A 19,956-nucleotide genomic window follows, 5' to 3' on the forward strand; every position below is an offset into this window, starting at 1 on the left:
GTTGTGAAAGCGAAACTACTTTGTTTGGCCTTCCAAAAGAGGACGATATCCGCTTCGTCATGCCTGGAGCTGATCCGTGCTGATCCGTGCTGGTCGCTGAGGAAATACATCAACTTCACGCTGTGGATCGCCAGATCGGCTTTCACCGTGGAAAAAGCAGAGTCCAGCCCGGGGTCGCCACATGTGGTTGCCCGCCCGCCGCCACTCACTCAAGCCGGTCTCCGCTCACTCTAGGCCGTGGCTCACTCTAGGCCTCCGGCCTCCGCACACTCGAGCCCGCCGTGTGTGACGCTATGTTTCGTTGTGAAAGCGAAACTACTTTGTTTGGCCTTCCAAAAGAGGGCACGACTAGAAATCAGTGGTTAAGTTGTATTTACAACACTGTTCCAGAACAGTTCAACCCAAATATTCCGACGTGTCCAGCGCACGAAAAAGAAGAGCTGTGTTCTGTAGCCTCAAATTTGACTGAGGACAGCTTCCACAACATGAGGGAGAACAGTGCCGGGTTCGCCCAAAAGCTTTTGTTGAAAGACGGAGCAAGGGGCGTGGCAGTAATGAAACACTGTCTAAGCTGTTCGCCAATCACAACGCACTGGGACAGCTAACCAATCACAACACATTTTGTTTTTCGGAAGGCGGACCTTCATCAAAGCCAGAACTAATTTAGCCGTTTGTGGCAGGCTGGGGAGAAAGGTATTTTAATAATGTAAATTATGTGAAAAATAATGCGTTTTTCGAACCACCAAGCATGAGAGCATGTTCTAGTACACCCCCAAAACAAAATCAAGACTTTGTAAAAGAGCATAATAGGACCCCTTTAAAGAATTTGCCACTGACGATTCAAACGCGAGTTTTGAGCAGTGTAGAGTAGCGTTTGTAGTTTGTCATTTCTCCGATCACAAATGCAGACATGGTTTTATGTTTACGCGGCGTGATGCAATGCAACACGTAAAAAGACAGTACAAGTCGTCACTATAATCCGTAATTATGTCCCCACTGGATGCAACAAATGCCTTGTTTATAATGGCTTTTAATGTTTTTGTCCCGTCGCTCCGGCCGGGACACGGCATCACAGTATGGTAAGGGGCGTAACATTTCCGTCACACGCTTGAGGTATTCGGCCAATCATAATGCACTGGATAGCTGGCCAATCAGAGCACACCTCGCTTTTCAGACCAATGAGCTTTGTAAAAATCAACGCATTTCAGAAAGGCGGGGCATAGAGGAGAAACAATAATGTACAGTATGTGGAAAATAATGTGTTTTTTGAACCTTAAACTGCGTAAACATTTCATTACACCAAATACACCAAATAATGTTATATTTTAGCAACATCATATGACCCCTTTAAGTAAAAATATGTTTCTTGTATAGGCCTATTTATTCGTTATATATATAGGCTATATTAGGGCTGGGCAAAAAAATCGAATGCGATTTTCATGTAGTTGTAAATCTCCAGCACGTGCTTTCAGATGGAGCGGCATTTACTACACAGAGCCGTAGATCACTGACAAGCTACACAAAATTGCATTCAAAATCGGCAATGAATCGCCTGTGATTTTGCGTAGCTTGTCCGTGATTTTTTGCACAGCCCTAGGCTATATATGTATATATATATATATATATATATATATAATATATATATATACATACATATATAGCCTAGGGCTGTGCAAAAAATCACAAAAAATCACAAAAAATCAAATATATATAGCCTAGCTTTATTATGTTTTTGCTTGCAGAAGCGCTGCAGATGCATGATATGAAGAACATGTGCCAAAAGCAGCAAACAACAGAGGATTCACATGTAAAATTAATCCCCGGGAAACAAATGTTAGTATTTTTAAACAGGGTCACAGACACTTATCCTTTCTAATTTAATTCAATTCTAATTTAAAATAATCTTGTCGGTTAATGGTAGGGATGCACGATATATCGGCCACCATATCGGTATCGGCCCATATCGGCTCCTTTTTTCTGTTATCGGTATCGGCCAAAATTTTCATATCGGTGCATCCCTAGTTAATGGTTAACAATCGGTTAACGAGCGTCGGTTGTCGGTTAATAACCGAAATGAACATCCCTAATTATAATGTATTATATTATATTGTTATCATGATTATTAAATGCTGCTTTTTTATTTTTTACAGGACAATAGTATGTATTATTACAATATAAGATATATCTTTTAATGTGCTAAAATATATATATTTAATAATAAGTGCTGGGGGGTGCGGCTTGTGGGCGTGGTCAGATTTTCCTGCTTTTTTGTCTCCAGCTGATCACATGCCTGAATAATGAAAAGATGAAGTAGAATGAATACTGTTAGAAATACAGGGCTTAAATTCTCCGGCACCGTGCCGGATTTCCGGTGTGCGGCGTATGGCTACGGGATGAAAAAAAAATATAGTCGTCCTACATTTAAAAACACTTGTTGATATCACGTTCGAGTTCATGAGTTCGCCTACCAATGTATGAGAGGAACACACCTTTCACTCTCAACCAGACTAACATTACTAGCCAGTCAGAAGTTTTTGCTCTTATAAACATGAGACGTGCATAATAGTATTCAATTGCAGAGTCGCAGCTGGCGAAGAAGCCTGGGTCTCGAGCGCAACACATTGAAAAAGCTGTGAAGCGCAATGTTCAAAGATTTCCATCTAGCATCATATTTACAGCATCATATTTACATAGAAAAGCTATTTAAAAAGCAGCGGCGCTTTGAAAACAGCTCAGAGTAATCAAGTCATCTCCATATGAATGATATGATTGCCAGAACGAATTTACCGGGGTTTTTGAAAAGGTCCTGTTCACACATGATCTCTTAATGGTAATTTACCAGTAAAGATTGTATGTGTGAAAGGGGCTAAACTCTTCCTCTGAATATGCGGTGAGTTTGGGTTGCTTAACGTCATTTGGGAAATCTCACTTGATTTGCAACGTAAATCATTTAAACCTATGCCAACACAGGAGAATAAATCAACATATGTGTAAATATGCGATTTATTGTACATCTCGATTTCAAAATAAAAGTTGCCGACTTTGCATGTGGCCAAATATTAAAATTAAATGGATTTAAACGTTTAATCACATAAAATATCACCAGGCCGTTGGCGCCCTCTGCAGGTATTTGTTATAATATAGGCATATTACATTATGTATTCAACAATGTTGTTCAATAAAACCATGTAGGCTGTTTGGTTTTGATACTTTATTTGAGGCCAATTATTATTGCCTCATCGTTACTTTATATATAGTAATATTAAAGCCTGTTTTTCCACTTAGTTGTGTTTGTATTAGTAAAAAATATCAGATTACTCACTTGTCAAAATAATCAGTAGATTACTTGATTAGCAAAATAATCATTAGTTAAGCACTAGATTAGTTCAAGCATTTCAAAATACAAGTGCATTGTTTTACTTTTTGTGATTAAAAGACAAATATTTTGTCATTTAAATTTTTTTAAAGTATTAAAACATTGTCTCGTTCTAGTGAACCAAGTATCTGCATTTTGTCTCACCTTGTAAGCTAAGTGTATTGTCACACCCCTAGTGTCTATGAGCGTGATAAAGCTCACAATTTTCCAAGTGTATGATATAGCTTTCATTCTTCAGGTCAGTCATATATTCATGAAAAAAATCAGTTTGAATAAGGAAAGCGATAACTTTGCCATAGTATCCTTTCAAATGTTAAATTTGCCACAGTCATTGCATTCTTTGCATGTGCTGCACTTTATTTGTACCATTTTGTTTTATTAGTTTATTTATTAGAATTTGAAAGATAATAACAACATTGATTGATTAGTGAGATCTGATTTTAGTCCTTGAAAACCAAAAAAGTAGTACAAGTCCTTGAAAGTCCTGGAATTTTTATCTGTACGAACCCTGTTTAAGTTACCAGTTCTTGGACCATTTTAATGTTTTTGTTGTTGTTAATCGAATTGAACTGTATTTTCTGTTGTAAACTGATATGGTATATTTCCTATTTTATATTCATTTCCTAGTATTTAATTTACCATTATTTCTTTTGAACAAAACAATTTCAGAAATTTCATGTTTTAGATTGTAGGTCATCTTGGACATGCCAAGGACAAAGCTAACCAGCAAAACTTGATATCAAAAGCATCCTAAATGTTAGAATAATGTTTGCACCATATTGTAATGAGTAAACTTTCTTGGTATCGCTGTTTCAAATATCCCACCATAATCTGTAGCCTGTCAAGGGCTAATGGCAATGGCAGATACGTTACTAGTTAGTTTCTTTTTTTGTTTGCCAAATAACCCTGTGTATGTGTCCGCCCCCGCAACCCCCAACCCCCTCAGGCTCAGAGTTTTTTTTTTGCTTTAACCCCTGGAAATAGCAAGATTAAAAATTCTCATTGTGTATAGCACATGCTGCTCTGCATGTACTTCTGAAGGATCTCAGATGTGGAAACATGTAAAGTTAAACTGAAATTATCATCTAATGAGCTACGTGAACATGTCAACATAGTTTATGCGCTGTATTATTTTGTGAATCTGTCACAGTACTAAGATTAAAAGTGGTCCTCTGGGAGAAATTATTTGACTTTAAGGCTTCCACCACATTTATTACAAACCACTATAAACACGTAAACACAAGATTTGGGCTGCATTCATGATTTATCAGGTGAAGTATTGCTGATGCACATGCACAATGTTACATTACTGATGGAGCGCCTGCAGAAGTGAGTCTTGTGGATGTAGAAGACTTGTAATGTGATGTTCTTCTTATATAACAACCCTCTACATTGCGAGTAAATCCCTCGCATATGCGACTAAATCTTCACTCTGGGTGACTAAATGATGTCTAATATTAGCCAATGGCCAATAAATTATCAGATTTTACTCGCCAGTGTGTGAATTGGAGGCTAAGCATAAGATTAGCACAGATACATTTTCTTTGTTAATGCATTAACTAAGGTTAACTAATGAGATCTTATTGTAAAGTGTTACCTATTCTTTATAATTCTTTTGCACTTTAATCTGTGTGAAATATTTTACTTTATACATTTGTTGTGTATTGCTTTATTGTATTTAAATGTTCAGTTCCTTTTTTTATGAGAAAAAAGTTATTAAACCTATTATACTGTATTATGACAACACTTTTTTGCAACTAAATTTCAATATTGTGATAATACCATATTATCATGGTATTAGTACATTATGGGCTAGAGTAGACTAACAAAACATTAAAATGCAAAAACGTCACTTACATCATCATCACCGCATCTCGTGCGCTACTGATGATGCTCCCTGATGCACAAATAGCATTCAAATGCAAATGTTTATTTTTAAATTTGACTAATATAAATTTTTTTTATTCACAATCTCCTCATCACAGGCAGGCACATCACTCAATTCAGCATGTGTTTGTGTGGGGCTAGTATTATAAATACTAGCCCTATGCATAGTTTTAAATCACTTTTATGTACATATCTGGTTGCACCCTTGTCTCAGACCCAGACTATATTATTAAATATACGATATTCTATAAAAATTAATTAATTAATTAAAAAAATAAAGTATTTAAATATTAAATGTGAAATTGACTTTTTACATAACACGCACACTCATAGCATGTGCCTATATCGTGCACTATATCGAAAAAATGTTTCTATCGTTATCGAAGAAGGTGTACCATCGATAAATATCGATACTGTTTTATCGCCCAGCCCTACATATAGCCTATTGCTTTTTGTTGTGGTGGAAATGATAGTGATAGAAGTCATACTGTAAATTTATTTCAAATAATATTACAGCTGTAACTTATGTAAAAAGTCAATTTCACATTTAATATTTAAATACTTTATTTTTTTAAATTAATTAATTAATTATTTTTTATAGAATATCGTATATTTAATAATATAGTCTGGGTCTGAGACAAGGGTGCAACCAGATATGTACATAAAAGTGATTTAAAACTATGCATAGGCATAGTAAAAAACTTTCCACAACAGTTTTAATGTGAATTTTATATGGCGAAAAAAGTTTGAGTGCTGTTAACACCAATGACGATAACTATGATATTGATAAAGATATAGTTTAAAAAATGTTTTAAATGTAAAAGAATAGCAAAGTTTGCATCACAACTATTTCAATAGCTACACAGAGGAAAGCTATTGTTATCAATTTTTTTTTGTCAAAACATGCATGACAGCCAATCAGATTTCATCCTGTTTTAAAGAGCTCAAACATTTAAAGCAGCACATGACATAACTGCAGCACACACTTATAATAAATAGAACATTATAGTGCATTGGTGTGGACGCTGATGTAGTTATCTTTACAGTTATTACTCTTGGTGGAATGGGCCTTTTGTCATAATAATATAATAGAGTTTATAACATACAAAATACTAGCCCTAGGCCATAAAAGTACTTGTAGTTGAAGAAATACCTTGTTGTTGTTTTGAAAGTAGATACATGGGGAAGTTGTGGCCTAATGGTTAGAGAGTCGGACTCGTAACTCAAAGGTTGCGAGTTTGAGTCTCGGGTCCAGCAGGAATTTTAGGTGGGGGGAGTGAATGTACAGCACTCTCTCCCACCTTCAATACCACGACTGAAGTGCCATTGAGCAAGGCACCGAACCCCCAACTGCTCCCCGGGCGCCGCAGCATAAATGGCTGCCCACTGCTCCGGGTGTGTGTTCACGGTGTGTGTGTGTGTTCACTGCTGTGTGTGTGCGCATTTTGGATGGGATAAATGCAGAGCACTAATTCAGAGTATGGGTCACCATACTTGGCCACATGTCACGTCACTTTCACTTAAGACTTAAGAAAGTAGCCTAGATATGTGATGGAATTTAAAGAGATTGCTGTAATTTGTGACATTCCTCAAATTATTCAATGTCAGTTTGCGTGAATTTTAACAATTCATTATGGTTTGCCCGGTTTTTTTATAATATTAGATAGAGCCCGACTGATATGTTTTTTTTGGGGGCCGATACCGTTATTAGGGAGTAAAAAAATATGTACCGGTATATAGAATACAGTATATAGTCTACATAAACAGAATATATATACATAAACACATTTGTTGCAATGATAACTCAAATATTGTGATCAAACACTTATACTGATGTGACAAACATAGGCCTATGTAATGGAGGCAGGGTATTTAACAATAAACTTTATTATTCAAAATGAGTCTGACATCAGTGCACTTAACAGTGAACTTCACTTCACTTATTATAAATAACTTAAATACCACAAAATATATATAACCTGAATTAAGAAATTAAACAAGGTAACTGTGTAGGGCAAGGAAGCTACTGACAAACCAACAGGGGCAGGTTTATGCAGGAAGAACAGCTTTTCCAAATGTAAACATCTAAAATGAATAAATAATAATTTAATATCACAAATTCTGTGTTGTGTATTTTCTGGTAATCCAATGAACATGCAGAACATTCGTATTTAAATGGTCTTTTTGCAGTTTAATATTCACAGACACCGTATCGCTCTCTCTCGCTCTCTCTCTGTGTGTGTGTGTGTGTATATATATATATATATATTGTTAATGAATGACAGATATATCCTTGAATAATTCAAAAGTTACACACACATTATATATATATATATATATATATATATAAATAATGTACTGATCTGTTTTTTATTCATTCATCAAAAATAAGACAAATTCTATGAAATTCCGCGTTATACAGTAAATTCATTTTTTTACTGTATTTCAGTTTTTATGACTGGATTCCACGATTCCATCCATGCTTTCTGCATTGCGGAAATCATAGGGCCCTACTAATGTAGCAAACGAATATGATAAGCTCATTGTGAGAATAAAAGACGGGGACATTGTTGTTGATTTACTTAGCATTAAGTCTCTCCAACTAGGTGACAACGTAGCATTAATTCACCGTTCTAAAGACTCAAGCCACCACCGCACTGCCGTCTATTGGACTGCAAAAAGATACTAACTTTTCAATCTGCTTTGTTACTGACTGTACTGTCAAACTATGCTGACACACCGTGTCTAGGGCGACAAAGCGACCATTGAAAATCATTTGAACTTTGTGTCAGACGTCATAAATAGAACGAGGCATCAGTTTACTGCATCCAGTGTAGACCAGAGCCTGGTGTAGACAACATCACTGATTATAATGGGTTCTATTCTACACTGGACGCGAGCGGTGCGGCGCGACAAAATACAATATTTCTACTGTACGCGATGTGACCGATGTGATAAGCATGAGTTCTAACGTCTGGGCCGCGGCGCAGCCGGTGCAACATTGACTGAGTGGCCGCGATCAGCGTGCCGTGATGCGCAGATCAGCTCTAGTCACTAACGTCACTGAATCTGCTGTTAAAAATGAACCATCCATTCATCATATCATCATGCAAAACTAAGAATTAGAATCATTGTAATGTGACGACTAGTGTTGTCATGGTACCAAAATTTCAGTATTCGGTACCAATACCAGTGAAAATCCATGGTTCTCGGTACCAATTTCGATACCAAAGCAAAACACAAATACCTGCTAATTTAAAAATTTGACCACTTTCATTTAATACAAACTGTACATATTTAATTTTAAAGGGCTTTTGAAAACCTAGAGCTATTCAGCCAAGAATAACAACTAAGTTGGAGAAAGCCCAGAACTTCTGACTGATATGACACAAACGATGTTAACCATTTGTACGTTCTCTAACACGCATATTTTAGATTCACAATTCATTTAAAAGCCTCTGGTGTGTAAAAATAGTAAATATCATGTCCTCCTGTTTTTTTTACCATAATAAAAGTTATAGGAGCCATTAAGTAGTTAATAAAGAAACTTCATTCTAATGCTCATTATATTAGCGTTAGCCTCGCTTATGCTAACGATGAACTACTCTAATAACAGCGTTCATTTCAATCTGACATTCAAATTAAAATATTGAATAATATTCATAACAGAAGCAGTGTTTCCCCCAGAACGTGCACTCTATTTGTGGCGGCATATATATGCAAATTCATCCTCTGCCAGCAGGAGGCGCTTGTAAAGCGGGAGAGATGGAGGTTTCCCCAGTAACGCTGTAATCAAATAGGCGCTGCACTCACAAACGCTGCTCAGGCATTACAGGCAAGATGAAATTAAAATTACATCCATAATTTTCTGAAGACAGTCGGTTTCCTTCAGAAATACAGGGATATAAAAACACCCGCACTGGGTTTCGACTTTGAAAAGTGTAGTGCTCATGTTTATTCAACGAAGTCAAAGCCTTTTGGAAAATCTATTTGTGGCGGTCAGTTTTGATATTGTGGTGGGCCGCCACAAATAAATCAATGTATGGGAACGACTGATCTAAATATTAAAAATTAAAATGAAACTTACTTGCTTGAACTCTTTCATTTGATCTGGGTGTCTTTAAAGTTTTTTGTTAGTTTGGTGTGTTTCCTCGTTTTGATGTTGCCACGTCTCAGTGCTTTTATGAAGAGAGAGCGCATCTGCGCACCTTTCAGATAGCGCATCAAGGACCGGGTACTCTGTACCACCGGTACTTAAAAAAACCTGGTACCGTAACATTTACATTTTTTTAGTACTGACTTGGTACATAAGTACCGGGTCTTTTGACAACACTAGTGACGACAAAATATAGGTGTGGGTGGCAGGCAGGCGGTGAAGTTTGAGCTCATCCGCACATCTCTACACTACACTGACCTGGGTCGCCAGTAGCTCTGCTGGACAAACTAAGTAATTACACCATTCAGAAGCATTTAATCTGCGTTATATGTTCTGTAAAAAAAATATTCTGCATATTCGCAGATACTGATATATTGGCGACAGGCTCATATCGGCCGATAATATCGGCTAAACGATATATCGGTCGGGCTCTAATATTAGACAAAGGTCATTCCATTGTAAGTGGGCCATTAAACGGATTGTTTTATGATGAAGTTAAATTTTTCCTTATTCTTTTCCCAGCGGATGCGCCACACAGGCTTAATCTCTTCTACCTGGTGAATGATGTCATTCAGAACTGATGTTTTTAAGTTTAACATTAAAAGTCTTAATGTATAAAAATAACTAAGGATGTATCATCTTAATGTTGCTCTTGAGAGTATTTTATAGGCTTGTCAGTGTGTTTTTAAGTTTAACATTAAAAGTCTTCATGTATAAAAATGTTAAGACTTGAACATATTTTTGAAATTCTTATAATAAAGTAATGATTTTTCTTTTTAAATATTCCTTAATTTTAGTTTCAGCTCCAGTCAGCTCCAAATCTGCCCTGAAATCCAAGATTGTTGCTGAGTTTGTGGTAAATAATCATTATTCACACTGGAATTTAATGGCTCTTTGGACCCCTTGGTTTGGGGAATTTGAAAATGGCTATACTTTTCATTTATACAACTTCTTACCTACTTTTTGTTTTTTTGCCTGTTAGCCCTCAGCATTTATTGAGCATCTGTCCAAGTACAGGAAGTCCATGGATGAGATTGAGCTTAAAGAGAAACAGTTGGCGGCAATGAGAGTAGATGTGTGCAGCACAGAGGCTCTGAAGAAACTGAAAGGTCAGTAAACAGTGGCCTTTTATGATTCTAAACGGATATGCATTCATCAATAAATCAATATTTTTCTAATTTTTGTGTTTGTTCTTTCTGCATCCCATACTTTAGACAAGGCAGGAGGTAAAAGGTTTTCTAAAGACTTTGAAGATGGGAGTGCAAAGCTTCAGGAGTTTGTTTCCTTTCTGGATGGAGAGGTCAAAAAAGGCTCTCCATTGATAGAAGCTCTGGAAAATGCAGATATATTTTATGAGATGCAATATAAAGAGGTCAAGATTGTGGCTAAAGTGAGTATTGCAGTTTAATGTGATGCTATTTTTGGTGTAATTTGAAATTATATTATAAACATACATTAGCTACAATCCTGTACAAATTTACAGTGTGATTTGCAGTATTTGATGCAGCAATATTATTAAATTCATGAATTCTCCACACTGGGAGACTAAAATGAATGTAAAGATAAAGAACCATTTGGTATAAAAGTATAAAATAAGTAAAATGTTGTTTTATTTATATTTCCAAAAAGCACTTTATGAAATCGAATTATTTCCGTTTGCTTCAACAAGAGCTCTTAATCTCTCCTCACTCACAGCAGCCTCAGGCCTTCCAGCAGACTCATTATTTCAATGCACATATACATTTATTTTTGAAAGTCCTTACAGAAGTAATGACCAAATGCTCATTTAATGCTTTTAGTGGTTTCGGCTGCATTATGCCACAATTGAATTTGTATGAAAATAAAGCTATCCAGACCATTGTTTAGCAAAATGTCCTTGTTTTATTTAGTCTATCTGTGACAGCCATATTTGGCCATTTCATAAAAATATTAGCCTTTTCATTGGTTTTGTAAGGTTGACGGTTTAAAAAAAAAAAGATAATAGACTATACGCAAGTATACGTAAAACTTATGTCCGTACCCACTGTATATATATAAGAATAAAATGTAAAAATCTTACTGACTGCAAACTTTTGATCTGTAATGTATGTTCGTATGGTTCAACCCCAAAAACAAAGCATTTGTTAATATGCCAATTTTGGAACTATGACTATTTTATTGGAACTAATAGTGGAACTCTCCAAATCCTGCCTCTCCAGGCCTACGAGACATTTGCAAACCGGGTGTCGCACCTTAAGCGCAAACTTGATGCACTGAAGAATATGTTGCCTGATCCAGATGACTCCCCCATTCCCTCCCCGATTGAAGATGCTCCCTCACCCACGGGCTCTGAGTCACCCTTCAATGCTCTTGAAAGGATTGGTACCCCAGACCCAGAGCTGGATGGGCAAGCAATGGAGGAGGACCTCATTGCTTTGGCTGATGCTCCCAGCCCTCTCTCATCTGTCGGGGGTTCCTCACCACCAAGTGCCCCTTTGGGAGACAAAGACAATCGTGACGTAGAGGACATGGACCTCTCGGATGTAGAGGAGATGGAAACACCTGCCATCATAGGTACCATATGACCTTTACTAAGTTTTTTGATATTCGGTATGTTTCTCATTTAATAGAAACTGTTGTTAAGCTGTTAGGATGCAGTGTTTTCTCTTTTTTGTTATTTCCTTCATTTTGTTTTCTCCTTACAGTTCAGGAACATGTGGCCTCTGCTGTTGTGTCCAAACAGTCCACTGTCACAGAATCCTTACTAACAAATGAAGGCACACAAACAAAGCAGATCGCAACCCCAGCAGTGACTGTTCCCTCAGCAGTAACAACAACAACAACCACCACCACACCAACCACACCATCACTGCCAGTGAACCTTGCTGGTGTTGACCTAGGCAAGATCAGCTCCATCCTCAGCACAATCACAAATGCTATGAAGAACTCAGGTGAGATGCTGAAATTTGATTTGTACAGCATGCCATGCACAGGTTAAATTATCTTATTAAATATGCATACTGATCAATGCCTTGGCCTAGTGGTAAGCTGTGGTGCTTATTTGAGAGATGCATGTTTGAATGTGGCCTGTGTTGTGTCTGCTCCTTATTCCCCTACTCATTTTCTTGTCTACAGCTCCACTATTTGTTAGTTAAAAAGTAGAAAAAATTAAAAGTAAAATAATTTTGGATATTGTATTTGGAGAACTGCTTGATAGTATGAAAAGTGAAATGTTAAAAATTTGTATTTGTACGTTATATCATGCATTCAAACATTGCTTTTGCCTTTGCAGCTGTTGGAGTTAGTCCTGTATCTCGGTCTTCCCCAAGTGTACCTTCTACTCCAAGCTCAACTCAAAAGACTCCCACTCCCTCTACTGCCCCTCCAGCCAACCCACTGGCCAGCATCCTTTCTAGGGTGGACATCAACCCCAACACTCTGCTCAGTGTTCTATCCAAAACACAAACCCATGGGGGTTTTCAGGGTGAGAAATGGAAAAGAAAAATTATTTGAGTTGGGATATGAAATTTGTGAACACAGTAGTTCAAGATGTTTTAAGTCAACATGAAATCAGAATTAACCCTATTTTTGTTTTAATACGTTTGCAGTCTCACTGTGTGTGATTTCATCAGTGTATGTTATTCAGAAGAAAAAGTTTGATGTAATCCTTCATCAAAATGTAATAACTTGCTCCACCTTTGAAACAGCTTCCTTCACTGATGATATCATCTAGGTCATTAATGTTACCCAAAAGCCAAAAAGCTTAAAGGCACAATATGTAATCTTTCGCTGCTAGAGGGCGCAAATTCAAAATAAACAAAGAAACAAAGGCGTAGTTTGATGACGCCGTGACTGAGTGTGGAATCATGGGAGTTGTTGTCTTCATCCCCACAGCCGATGCAATCCGACTGGACTCGGGCAGAAATCATGTTCATGGATGAGCTAATGATTTATTAACGTAGTAGAATGAAGCAGGGTGAGGCTGAAAGCCGACGAAGCGAAACAAGGCCGCTGAACGAGCGCGACACACGTACGGCTCGAAAGCAGCGGAGCTTTTATTATGCCACAGTCGACCGCTTCCGCTCCTTCCGGTCGTGCGTATGTGGGGAAAAAAAAGCAGGGCTGTTTTATCATACTAGATACTTTGAAAGTTCTGTTATAATGCTACTCTGTGCGGTCGTCACCTGTCTAATAAAACGCATAACATATTAAAGCGTCTTTGGTGTTTCCATGTTTTCTACAAAACAAAACCGGAAATCAAGGGCTTATGACATCATTGGCAGGCAACACAATGACACTATGGACACAGTCCGTGTCACTAGTTAAAATTGCTTATTTCTCTGGATTTAAACATTCTTTGAAACATTTGGGAGAATGTAAGTACACAAGTCAGCAAGATATATAACACTGTTCTAGTAGTTTTGGGATATTTTAATTAAAAAAAAATCTTACATATTGTGCCTTTAATAAGATTGTAATGACAAATAAACAAATGATTGTTTTAGGTAATGTGGGTTTTTTAAAGCTCAATAGTTGGTTCCAGGCAGGCATTGATTTAGGAGTATAATAGTCCTCCACAGTCAAATGTGCAATCAAACTCGCATTCAGGTGTGTCTTCATTCTGGTTCTCTTGCCCACAATTCCTGATGGATGCAGTCCACCCTACTTGTTAAATATAATGTTTCACTCGAAAATGCATCACAATATGTAAGTTAAATGAGTTGAGAATGTAATTTCATGTTGACCTAAAACATTATACATATTTTGCCTAGTTGTGGAAGCAACATTAGATGATATTAGAAAAGACTTGGGGCCAGATTTACTAAACAGGGAAAATTAGTGTGAGAATGCAATACCATAAAAGCGGCAATTAAATTTACCAAGAGCAGCATAAATCAGTGTAGGGTCGCAAACAAGCAAAGCTGATGATGATCAGGTATGGGTAATCTACTGTATTTTGGCTGTTAAATAATGGTACAAATACCAGTAAACTGAATACCGCAAACCTTGGTAAATCACATTGGTCAATTAATTTAAATATTCTCCCATAAATTTTGTGTCTGAAATGAAAGCTTTTACAACTGCATATGCAATAAAGTCAGCCATGCCTTTTCATCAATAATTCCTTTAGAAATTCTGGCAGTAGTTTTTAATGCCAAAAGAGGGTTTGCGCTGGTACAAGCTGTTAGTAGTCTGGCCCTTAGTATGAGTTCTTCAGAAACTGTGTTGTGTATTTAAATCAATCTGCTGACCCATGCGTCCCTACCCCTATCTTTCTTTTTCTATAATTTTTTTCCCACAGGTCTGTCCTCTTTGCTAAACAACCCGGCTGCAAAGACCACCACAATTTCAAATTCTGAAAAGCAATCCCTAACGACACCTATTACAGCAGAGACTGATACATCTCCTAAAGTCTTACCTACTCCATCTAGTCTCCCACTGGCTAGGGATCCCACCTCTCAAGGATGTGTGGCTCCTACGCCCATGCAGTCCAATATGGCGAATGAGAAGGGCTCTTCTCTCAACTCTAACTTGGACTCCAAGATTGATAACTTCCTCCAAGGTCACCCAGGACTGAAAGGCTTTAATTTGGGCTTTCCATCTGTTCTGACATGGCCTAAAGGAGCTGTTGATAGCCCTTCAGCAAGTGCAGAAAACCTTGGTGGAACCCCTGTAAGGGATGAAGGTGGTTCTACACCAACGCAAGATGAAATTATGGATGTTCCTCAATCAGAGCTGTTCCCGTATCAGCAGGGACAAATGATGTCTATTTCTACAGCTTTGGATGCTAAATCACTTCCATCTTGGCAGGAACAAAATGCTCAGACCGATCCACAAGCTCATATGGACATGCACCAGAAGACTGCACCAAAAAAAGACTTCCAAAAGTCTGTGCCCTCTCTTGCTGAGGCAGAAGCTATGCGGCATCAACGCATCGAAGCAATGCGTTCCTCTTCTTTGTCCAGCAACCAGCAACCTTTGAGAGACCGTGTAGAAGCCACCGAGAGATCAGGTGTGATGCTTCAAGAGCCGAGACAAAACCCCTTAATTCGTGATGTGGGACCAAATTCTAAAATGGTGGAAGGTAGCTATGCATATCGAGATGATCAAGAGAAGCAAGTATCGGCCAGCTCTGATGCATACGGTGCAGAGCCATACCTTGCTAAAGAACCAAGACAGGATCTTGCTGCACCTAACTTCTTCACAACACCTCTGCCACCAATCCCAAAGCTTCCTCCTCCACCACAAGACTTCATGCATCCAGCATCTTCGAGAGCAAGTGGTCCTCGTCCCACCAGAGATTTGCAGGAACCTTTCGGGGAAGCAGAAAGAGATGGTGTTGATGGATCGCATGCCCCAGCAAACTCTGATTATGAACACTTGTCTCATGAGGTTCCAAACAAGGAGCCTTTCCATCCACATGGGGATGGGGCCTCTCACTCTGCTCATGCACCGCACCTTGCTCCTAAAATCCCACCGAATGGTCCAGTGGACTACAACCACCGACATCCACCAAGAGTACCTCTGCAGCGCCCTCCAAGTGTACCCCATCACCACATTGGGTCTCCTCCTTCAGTAAGGGGTTACCATGAAGCCTCAAGTCCTCCTCGACCTTTACCTGAAGATCCATACTTTGACCCATACTATGAACAACCACCACGCAGCCCCTCTCCCCCTCATTATGACATGCACCCGATTTCACCTCATGCACAAGAGCATTATACTGAAGAAATCCCACCTCACTACCCAGAGCACAGGGTTCCTCCTCACTTGGAACACAGGCATCCACCACCACACCATGTTCGTCCACCTCACCCTGGGCACTATCCAGCTCCTAGGCCCCTTCGTAGGCCACCACCCGTCCGTCATGAGCCACCCTTTCCCAGGGGCAAGCGACCTGGCCCACCGTTTGGTGGACCTCCCAGATTCAGGGGCCCCTTTTATCCCCCTAAAAGACCCTTCTTGCCTCCGCATTACTGAAGTGTGTCTTTGCTCAGGTGTTTAGTGCATGTCACAGTGAGCAGGTAAAGACGTCCAAATGCAGTTGGGTTATCAGCAAGACAAAGATTGCTGTGGACAATGACACGAAGGGGATGGTGTTGAACACCTTTGCAAGATCACAGTAGAGAAGTGCAAATTTATTCAAGTAATCAGGGGCATGGAATCAGATCGCCAAAAACTCTTGAGCAAGATGTGCTCTTTTCCAACAAGAAGTCAAGGAGCACTGGAGCAGAGAATTGGAAAGAATATCTGGCAAGGAATGCTGGGGGAATGAGATGGAATCTGAAGGCAGACAAAACAAGAGGTGGTTATTCTATTTCATTTCATTAATTCTTCTTTAATTTCTATAGTTTTTGTCTAGTTCTATAAAAAATCAAATTGAAAGGTTAATGTTCTTTCCCTTAGTTGGAATTTGTGTGCATGTATCTTGCGCATATGTTTGGGAAAGAACTCAATGGTTTTTTGGATCAACATTTAACTAAGTTTGATATGTAATATTTTTTTACTTTCGAAGTTAAGTTCTACTGATGATCAAGCTATATTGTTATGCAAAGCTGGTAGTTTTGATCTTATTTTGTACATGTAATTAAATGTACCCTAACAGGTAGTTAAACTTCATTATCGTCTTTAATGGACAAACATCAGTGTAGAGAAAAAGTAATCTTTACAATTTTGAGGTAAGGTCCTGAGGTGTACAGTGACGAGCCGTTTTTGCCAACAATGGCAGAAGATGCAGAAGAAACGAAGTTGTCGGGCAGAATCATCATGGCCTCCCTCAGTTCCCTGAGGCTTTTACTGTACTGACATTAATAAAGATGTGTTTGGAAAAAACCACTGTGCCGGAGTACAGTCTCAACCATGATGTCTTCGAGTCTTTTCATCTTAGTTGCTTCAGTGATTGTTTTTTTTTTGCTTTCCACAGTTTCGCGAAAACCTTTCATTCATCAATAAAATACGATCAACATTATACGCAGAGGTTTTATTGTAACTAAATGGCTGGAACTCATGTCGACTGTTTAGGACTGAGATTTGTCCTTCACCGTGTTCTAGAACCAAAAACCAGAGGCTTTTAAACACATTTAATGTAATTCTCAATTAATTAGTGTTTGAATGGGTAAATGTAGGCCATTTGTATTATAAAAACTGTAAAACTATGTAACTGCAAACTGTACAAAGCATAGCATGAGTTATCAGAATTTAAGTGTATACAGTCAATTCAAGTCAAATTTTCAAATCCACACTACAATGACACAATGGAAATACTTCGGGGTTTCTGTTACCTGCTTAGTGATCCTGGACTTAACATTTCTAAGTCCTCATTCTCTTACATACTAGTCTGGTTTGCGATGAATATTTGCTTCAAAATGACCCATATTCATCTCACTTTAGGCTAATATTTGCACAATTTTACTGTTTGAAATTTCTATTTATATGCAGACACGGTTAGATTAAGATGCAAGTTTTTTGTCTGATCAAATAAGGACTTTATCAAGAGATGACTGGTCACTTCAGTTGTGTGGCAAATGTTGCATCACGCTGTTGCATATTTCTCTGAAATAAATGTAGCATAAAAGACAAGGAATTATGTTTCTCTGAATTCATTGTAGCATATAAGACTAGGAATTTGCACAGTAACTTTTGCCTCTAAAATTAAGGCCCAGCATGGTTCCACTTAATTTAGTGTCACTCATGCTCGAGAATCAGCTGTGGCTGATTACATTAGGCACAGATGGATGTTTATCAAGTCAACTCCTTGAATCAGAACAGGGTTACAACTCCATAAGGGTTCCCCCCCCTTCTTGATTAACACATTTAAAAAGTGTAAAGTAAAAAGAGAAACCATTCTGCCTTCAATTCGGTTGCATTTAGATGTTTGCTGGCAAATAGGCAGAATAAAAAAAAAGAAGCACAAAAGTAAAACATTACGGGACATTTTGAAACTGGGTTTTCCCTCAGTATACAGATCTTTTGTGCTTCAACTTTCTTTCCTTAAAGAGACAAGGAAGCAAAGGCTTAAATTAGATGGCTAATTTACTGTAAAACATTAAATACAGAAAAACTAGCTAAAAACCAAATCAATGCTGCTTGATAAATTAAGTTGTCCTTTATAGTGAAGTCATAAATATGTATTGCTTATAATATTAAACCGCTTAAAATCATGAAATTAGCATTAAATTGCGAAAAAGCCCATTATAGCTAAATAGTTCAGAAACTGCATTAAACTTTCACATCCTCATTAAATCTAGCTCACGTATTTTCCTGTTCGTTTCAGAGAAAGTTCAGTTTTCTTAAGAAAATAACGTTCTCAAGGCAAGAAAACATCTGGTGTCCAGCCAACTTTAAAGGGAACATTTTCCCATCATTTACTCGCTCATGTTGTTCCAAACCTGTATGAGTTTTCTTCTTCTGTTGAACATTAAAGAAGATATTTTGAAGAATGTGGGTAACCAAATGCTGTTAGCCATTGGCTTACCTAATGTTTTTTTCCTCTGTGCTATGGACGTCAATGGCTATCAGCAACTGTTTGGTTACCCACATTTTTCAAAATATCTTCTTTTGTGTTCAACATAAGAAAGAAGATCATACAGGTTTGGAATGACTTAAGGGTGAGTCATTGAGATGGATGAACTATATCTTTAAGTTCTCCATAGTTTCACACCAGGGGTTTTCAAACTCTCTTTTGCCCTCTGAGATGTAACCTTCAGTGACACACCTGCTTTATAGGTGTCATACGGTTGATCTCCTCTCTGTCTCTCATGGACAAAAGCAGATGTGCATGAAGAGACGGGGTTTGAATTACATGTAGAAACTGCTATCAGTAAAACATAACCTAAATTCTTGAACTGATCTCAAGGTCATTAATAGTTGCCAGCTATACATGTCTGGAGATTTGGTGGGACTAGGAGTAGCCTAATTAACAAACACCTAAATCACGTTTTTGGAAATGAAAGTAATACTAAGCTTTAAATTAAACGAATCCACTGGTATTGTTCATTTTTGCAAACTTAAATGTGTACGCAAATAGACGTGATAATGGTAAATAAAGTTATGGCATATTCCTTAATGGGTTTAAATGACATCTTCAAAAAAATGGTTATTTACACAAATCCTGAGATGTCAGAGCTCAGCATTGCATCGACATTCAGAACCAGTCACCTCTTTCATATGGATATGCAAAGCTGTTTGAATTTCTAACGTATTGTTAAAATATAACGAGTTAACTGTCAAGCTCTCCAATATGTTAGAAAGTCAAAACAACTGTCAATCGTCGTGTCATTAAATGTGTCAGTAAGACCGATTATGATACCTACTCCGATTTTTTGCAAGGAAAAATATATAGATAAATAATCAAATGTATAAAATATTTTGTCGCAAAAAAACCCCTTCAAGTTCCTGAACAGGAAACTTAAGATCTAACCCATTAAACTGTTGTTATTATTATTGCATTGCTTGTAATATGCAATTATAAGATTAAACGCCGTGTCATTATAACACATTATTACTTTTAATTAATAGATAATATAAGTAGTGTAGAGTCATGTTTTTTTAATTGTAG

At 37.8% G+C, this 19,956-nt stretch overlaps 1 protein-coding gene across 1 annotated transcript in view; it reads left to right on the forward strand.

Annotated features, from left to right (window-relative positions):
- Positions 1-17,946, forward strand: part of rprd2a (regulation of nuclear pre-mRNA domain containing 2a) — a 38,460-nt gene extending 20,514 nt beyond the window's left edge. Inside the window, exons 2-10 of the mRNA XM_016277927.1 lie at positions 9,942-9,998; positions 10,217-10,275; positions 10,402-10,528; positions 10,634-10,809; positions 11,618-11,972; positions 12,104-12,349; positions 12,691-12,882; positions 14,701-16,704; positions 17,083-17,946. Of these exons, the coding sequence (XP_016133413.1) occupies positions 9,942-9,998; positions 10,217-10,275; positions 10,402-10,528; positions 10,634-10,809; positions 11,618-11,972; positions 12,104-12,349; positions 12,691-12,882; positions 14,701-16,379 (2,891 nt within the window). The 3' untranslated portion in view covers positions 16,380-16,704; positions 17,083-17,946. The remainder of the gene's footprint in view (positions 1-9,941; positions 9,999-10,216; positions 10,276-10,401; positions 10,529-10,633; positions 10,810-11,617; positions 11,973-12,103; positions 12,350-12,690; positions 12,883-14,700; positions 16,705-17,082) is intronic.
- The last annotated feature ends 2,010 nt before the right edge of the window (positions 17,947-19,956 follow it).

The sequence above is a fragment of the Sinocyclocheilus grahami genome, unplaced genomic scaffold (genome assembly GCF_001515645.1).
Source record: "Sinocyclocheilus grahami isolate Dianchi unplaced genomic scaffold, SAMN03320097.WGS_v1.1 scaffold116.1, whole genome shotgun sequence".
NCBI classification, from domain to species: Eukaryota; Metazoa; Chordata; class Actinopteri; order Cypriniformes; family Cyprinidae; genus Sinocyclocheilus; species Sinocyclocheilus grahami.